A 6811-nucleotide genomic window follows, 5' to 3' on the forward strand; every position below is an offset into this window, starting at 1 on the left:
TCACCTATTGAAAACACCAGCATCTAATGCAAGAAAAGGTGATTAGAGACTGAATTAAGACCAGTAAGCCATAGAGTTGGGGGTGGGGGCTGTAAACAGAACCTGGGTAGCCAGGTCATTAGCACTGTTGGTTTTTCCCAGCGAAGTCTTCTTCTTGTGAATGGAAGTGTTCATAAAGTAGGCACTAACAGACAGGCCAGAGAAGAAATGAGAGTGAAAAAGAGAAGGAATGAGATAGGAATGGGCTATGGAATGACGTCTGAGTCAGTAACACCTGAACAGAAACCTCAAGGAAACTACCTCAAAATGAAAGTATAGTCATCTGGTTCCACGTTCACCATGTGTGATGCCATATCAGCCCAGAAGCCCAGATATTCCAGCATCTGGTGGAGACAGGAACTGAAACTCCCCTGCAATTGATCCACTTAACCGTGTGGGTCACATTCAACATCCAGGGGGTAAGGGGGGGTGTCTTTTATGTCCTGGAAAGTGCTGGGAAGCCTGTCACTCACAGGGCTCCAACCTGTAGGGAAACAGCCTCCATGTAACTGTTGCCAGTGTTGGAATAACTGTTGCCAGTGGAAGCATAAACTATCTGCTGGCTTCCACTCGCCCTCTTAGTGACAGTCAGTGGATACTGCTTAGCAGGTCTGCATCTGCACTTGGAAAAGTCTCACTTCAGTCAATTAGCACAGCCCCCTCCCTCAGGTCAGCACCCAGGGCCAGAAGATCAGAGACTCAGAAGCAATGGAAGAGAGTCATGGAGTCTAAAGGCTTTGCTGAACACCAGAGCTGCCTCTCTCCCATTACCATATATGATGAAGTCCGTAGAGTGATCTGCTAAGTTCAGAATGACCCCTGAGTTTCACCAGGAGGCACCACACTAGCCAATGTGAGGGAAATCTCTTTCTTGATTGATGGCATCTTTTAAAATGTCACCATAGCTATCAAAATGCTTTTATTGTGTGCTTCAAAGCACCACGTATTAGATCTGTGTCTATCTTAACAGTACAGCGCATATCTGTAACCGCTTTACCCCACAAACATTTATTTGTCTGCTTCCCCACAAACCCTGATACTTGAAAAGCCAGGATACGGAATCATTTTACAACCGTTCTTCTCCCAAGTCTTTCCTTTCTGCGGTGTATGTTTTGCTTTTTCTTACACAGCTGCACCCCAGAGTCCAAATTGTTTCCAATGAACAACTGTTCTGAACACATTTCTCCTCAATGTCTATTTTAGCTCCAGAAAAGCAAAGGGCAAAGATAAAACCAAAGTATGGTTCGTGTGTGTGTGTGTGTGTGTGTGTGTGTGTGTGTGTGTGAGATATGTGTGCAAGTGTGTATGCACCACCAGCCAAAGCACCAAGGAAAGAAAGTGGACAGCATGGAGTGGTCCGCCCCCAGCACCAAGTCCGTGGAAGGAAGCAAGCCAGCCTTGAGAAATGAATCCATGTGCTCCTGCTGATCAGCCCTTTAAGAGAACATGCCCATCCCTAAACCCTGGCTTGGGAGCTATCACTTTCTCCTATCCGAAGTTCCCAGCACCTGTTCTTGGATCGCAAAGATGGCAAGGAGCATTCTCTACTGCCCTCCCCACCTGTTCTGTGTAGAGAACACGTGGAGAACCGGCTATGAGCTGGTCACCCTGCCCTGCAATCCCTCAGCAAGCCAGGAGTACAGGTGGTTGGTTACCTGCACAGGTACTGATTGCTGTCATAACAACTTTATTACTGGCCTTGGCGGTGAAAGGGTTCCTGCTTAGGGTGAGACTCCCTGTCACCACCGCCACTACCATCCAGGCTGTGGAAAGGGGGCAAAAGGCAAAAGGTAGAGGTCTTCTTGGTGCCCAAGGGGTCACTCCTCCACCGCTACAGTCCTAGAGCCCAGACCCCTTCCTCCTTAGCCCTTCAAGAGACCGGAGTGTCCCCATGCTTGTTCCGTGTGGCCGGAGCCAGCGCGCAGCTCGCCGGGTGCCGAGCCCCGAGAGCCCGAACCGCTGGAGCCGCAGCGCCCACTCGGGGCAGGCGGCGAGCACTCACCCTTCTGCTCTCGCAGGCTCGACAGCGACCAGAGCAGCAGCGCCACCGAGGCCAGGAAGCAGAGCTGGCTCAGCAGAAGGTCCCTCCGCCGGCGGCGGCTGCGGCGGCGCGCGCGGTCCTGGTCGCCCGGCGGCGGCATCCTTGGACGGCCGGGCGGCGTCCCTGGCGGGCGACGTCCGCTCGGGTCGCGGGCGGCCGCGGCGGGGACGGCGGCGGGAGGCAGCCCTGCGCGCAGCAGCCGCGCGTCCTCGCTGCGTTCCCACCCGGCCGCCGCCTCCTGCTCTTCCTCCTCCCGGCCGCTGCCCGTCTCCACGCCGTCGCCCTTGTAGCTATCGCTCAGTCCCTCCTCCCCCGCCTCCTCCTCTTCCTCCTCCTCCTCCTCCTCGGCGCTCGCCCGCGCCGCCGCCTCCCTGCGCTCGGGGTCCCTCTCCTGCTCGCGCGCCATGGCTCCCACGCTCCGCGCCCGCGTTCGGCCTGGGGCGGCGGCGGCGGGGGCGGCCGGGAGGCGGGGGCGGTGGGGGCGGTGGAGGAGGAGCGGGGAAGGACCGGCGGGAGGAGGGCCGGCCGCTGGCCACCCGGAGCAGGCCCTGGCCTCAGACAGCGGGAGTGCTTCTCGGGGTCGCACTCCAATATCCACACGGGGGGTCAGGGAGGGGGGAGGATCGGAGACTTGGAGCCGATCGGCGGCCGGAGCGCGCCGACAGCACGAACGAGCGCAGCTTCCCGTACCCCACGGTGGGTCGGCGGCAGGGGGGCAGCGCACAGGCGGGGGACAGCGCCTGGGATGCTATGAGTCGCTGGCCAGCACTGCGGGGAGGGGGCGCAGGGAGGAGACTGGGCTGTGGAGGGAGCCTGGTGTACAGCCCTTCAACCCTTTGGTGCCCAGAGAAAGAGGTGGTGCGGTGCGGGAGATCTCCACCAAGGAGGACTGGCCTGAAACTTTCAGAGAAAAGGAGGGTTTCCTTGGCCCTCTTCCATCTGCTGCCTTCAGCTAGAGTGTTGGAGAGTGTGCTAGGTGGCCAGTTCTTAGCCTCTGGTCCTGCCTCCTGCCGATGGCCTCGGGGTTCCCCTCTGCCCCCTGGTGGGGATCCTGGTGAGCCAGGCTCAAGTCCTGAAACTGACCTCCTGGGGGCTTTTGGCTTATTAGGGGTGTCCTGGCTCCCTCCTCTGGCTCAGGTACACATTTTGCTCTCTGAGGAGCTAAAGCAAGTCCAGTGTGTGGCTGAAGCTAAGAGCTGGGAAGGAGGCTCTTGGACCATCAGTTTACCCTACTCCAAGATGAGAGCCCTAGACCTCACCTCCTAAATTCGAGTTCTTCTGCCCCTGCCTATTGGAGATGTAGAGGCTGACTTCCCCACCCCAATCTACAGTAGGTACCGTTGAAGGGACACCTGGTGATCCCAGGCATAGCTCACTCTCTGGGGCTTGAACTGCCCTAGCCTCATCTAAGGTACCTACCTGCAGGACAGGAAACACACAACCCCAGGGGAAGGGAAGAAGAGATGTGTTTGCAAGGGTACTGAAAACTTAAGTCTTATTCCAAAAGGATGGCTCTAGAAATCAGACATACTTTTGGATGGCTGTGCAGAAGCTCTTGGACCTGAACAATCTAGCCCTCAGGAGTTGAGAGGAAATGGGGAAGCTCCATAGAGGCTTCTCTCTGCCTAGGTTACAAGGGACCCACAGAATCAGCTGTGGGTGACCTTCCAACCCCATATAATGTGAGATGTCCCCTGACAACATCTGAGGACATGGAAAGTGGTCATAGGTGGTTTGCTTTCTGCTGGAGAGCAGACTTGGCTTCCCAAGTGTGTGTTTATTCCCTCCCACTCCCATGTTGGCTGCCTTGTGCACAGAACATAATCCATCCCTGCAACACCTAGGCGAGTCTTTGCTTAGGTTGCCAAGTACCAAAGGAGGAATTCAAACTCTTCAAGTCCATCCAGGTTGGAACAACATGGAGAATTCTCCAATTCTGCCACCACTATCAAGCCTTCTGAAATCCTTGAGAAATTCAGAGTAATTCCTACTTGCTAGGAAAGACACTCATGTATGTCTCTAGTGGAAGGCTGGGAGGTGGGTGGGAGATGGGGGTCTGGAATATGCTGAGTCAGGGAAAGAACACTAACTCATCTTGGGGCAGAAACTATCATAGAAGGAATTGTGTGACCTGGGGTGCGGGGGGCGCCCTGGTGGAGGGTGTGTGAGGAAAGGGGGAGGACAGTAGGGAAGACTAGGAACTGATGATTCTCTGGAAGACAGTGAAGACTCCCATGGCCCAGAGAAAGGACTCTGCTGGTTAATATTTGTTTTTAGAAGTCTCAGAGTAAGAGGGGATAATGAGGTAAAGCACAAAGCAAGATCAGTAGCTTCTGGAAACTGCTCAACATCACTGGGAGCAAAAGATGGGGACTCTGGTCCCCCTTCTGACAGAAGTACCTTAGCTCAGACAGGCTCCCTAAATCCTGTGGTGAGGGCATCTCTGCAGGAATTTACCAGGGATCAGGGAGGTCCTTTATCTCTTCCTCCACTGACAGGTAAGTATAGAATAAAGCAATCTCTTGGTGCCCTATCAGAACCAAAGAGGAAGGGAGACAGCCTTGATGACACTTATTTATTTATTTATTTATTTATTTATTTATTTGTTTGTTTTTTATGTTATCTGCCTGACTCAGTGTTTGGGAGACAAATGTTGAAAGGAGTAGGACCCAGAATGGAGAGTATATTTATGATCTTTCAGTATTGGGAAGCTCACGGATTCCAACATGGCTGCTGCCTTTTATCCCCTGGTCTGTTTCACATTTGGTCTCACAGTGTATGCTTCAAGATGAAAATCACACACCCATAGTTCTATCCCAGAGGGAGCTTGCTTGAGAAAAGGAGCATGACCCTTGGGGGCATTGGGCTCTTTCCCCTTCCATGAACAAGGCAGGTGTGTTTATAGAGTATTCCCATGTCGGCTGGAGGCAGGTCTCACCCTCTCCGCCCCAGCCTTTACTTCCATAAGCACTTTACTTGTAGTTGTGTGCAGCATTCATGTAGGAAATAGAAACAACTCATGTTTTCACAGCCCTCCCATTGCACCACCACCAAGAAAAATCAAAAGCCTTCCTAGGAAACTGAGCATGCTCGGATACAATTCTGTGACCCCAGCTCCTGAGAGGTTGAGACAGAAGCATGGCAAATCTGAAGTCTATCTGGGCTATAAACATAGTTCCAGGCCACCCTAGCTACATAGTGAAACTATCTCAAACCAAACACCAACAACAATGAGCAACAGTGACAAACAACAGTTCCCCCCTCCCGTGATAACACTGACTTGCTATCTTTCATCAGTTAGTGAGGTGGGGCCTCCCCTGTGTCAAGACAAGGCACATCTTTGGGCACTCCTGCAGTCTTTCCAGCTCTCTGATCTCCCCTCACCCACAGTGCCCAGACCTGACAGGGCAGTCTCCACAACAAAGCAAGGTTGTGTCTCCATAACACCAAACAGTTGCCAGTTGTGTCAAACAGACAAGCCAGGGTTTTGAAGAGAGAGGAGGGGGAGGAGAAAATAAAAGTAGTCACCTATCTGATGAAGTGACTCCCTGCCGTGCCACTCAGTAATACAGAACAATCTTCCAAGCAAGGGAAGATAACTAGCTTTCTATGGGGAACATTTTAGCACAATGAAGCACTGTGGGTAGAAAGGCAAAGTGGGGAAAGAAAATCTTCCTGGGACAGATCTTGGATGTAGGACCTTCTATGGGTCTTGGAAGTTAAGGATGTTCGATTAATATGTTTATTGTATGGGTAGGAGTGACCAGCTGCCCTTCACCTGTAGGTCGTATGTGTTCTTCCTATTGCTTGTCACACAGATTTGGGTAAGACCCCACCTTTACTGCAGAAGACGTCACACTTTTCTTGGATACTGTCTGCTGCTTGTGTGGCAGCATTTCTCAGTACAAAAACTCCCTGTGACATGTCCACACTACCTTGAGTGTGGACATCAAGAGTGGGTGTCTACAGTGCTGGCTCCTCCTGTGTTAGGTGTTCAGCTTACTACTGGAGTTAAAAGATACCTCTTACTGTGCCATTATTTTTAAATGTTAATTATTTTTTTCATTCTTTCCCCAAATTGTATACATTTTTTTGGTGAATTTTGACTTACCACATGAATGACTATAGTTTTCTTCCCATGGCTTACATATACACAGCAGAATGTACACAGAATGTGTACATGCACTCTGCCAAATAAGTAGCAAGATCGGGCCTGGAACATTCTTTCCCACCATCTCTTTTGTAAACAACAATCCTTCCATATGACAACCTTTCTGCACAATCCTGTCACTTTAGGTCACTGTTACCTGTCCTTGACCTTCCAGTCACTCATTTTGTCTCCATGAGATCTGTCCACATACATTTATTTGTTCTTTTGCATGTTGTGTGGGTATGAAGGGTTTTTTTCTCCCTCTACCTGATGCTTCAGTTCCCTTCCAAGTCCAGTTTGAGCCAAGAATAATCAAACCACTGCCTCTGGACTAGAGACAAATGACCTCCTGGGCTAGGTAGTTCTGTAGGGAACTTCAGCTATTGAAAGCAGTCATAGGCGGCTTCTCAAACCTGTTGTACCACATGAGGATTGGCAGCAGGGTGACTTCAGTTACCCACATCAACAGATGGATTAGGGGAGATGGGTGTATCATGCTTTTAAAGACAAGCATAGAAGAACTCTCAAGAAGAGCATAAAATTTAGAAGTTGCTTTTCAGGGGAAAAAAATCAGTACAGCC

General features: G+C 51.5%; 1 protein-coding gene across 1 annotated transcript in view; it reads right to left on the bottom strand.

Annotated features, from left to right (window-relative positions):
• Positions 1–2473, bottom strand: part of Slc24a3 (solute carrier family 24 member 3) — a 478143-nt gene extending 475670 nt beyond the window's left edge. The window contains exon 1 of the mRNA XM_028754967.1: positions 2042–2473. Coding sequence (XP_028610800.1) covers positions 2042–2180 — 139 coding nt within the window. The 5' untranslated portion in view covers positions 2181–2473. The remainder of the gene's footprint in view (positions 1–2041) is intronic.
• Positions 2474–6811: the final 4338 nt, after the last annotated feature.

This window comes from Grammomys surdaster, unplaced genomic scaffold (genome assembly GCF_004785775.1).
Source record: "Grammomys surdaster isolate TR1022 unplaced genomic scaffold, NIH_TR_1.0 129, whole genome shotgun sequence".
NCBI classification, from domain to species: domain Eukaryota; kingdom Metazoa; phylum Chordata; class Mammalia; order Rodentia; family Muridae; genus Grammomys; species Grammomys surdaster.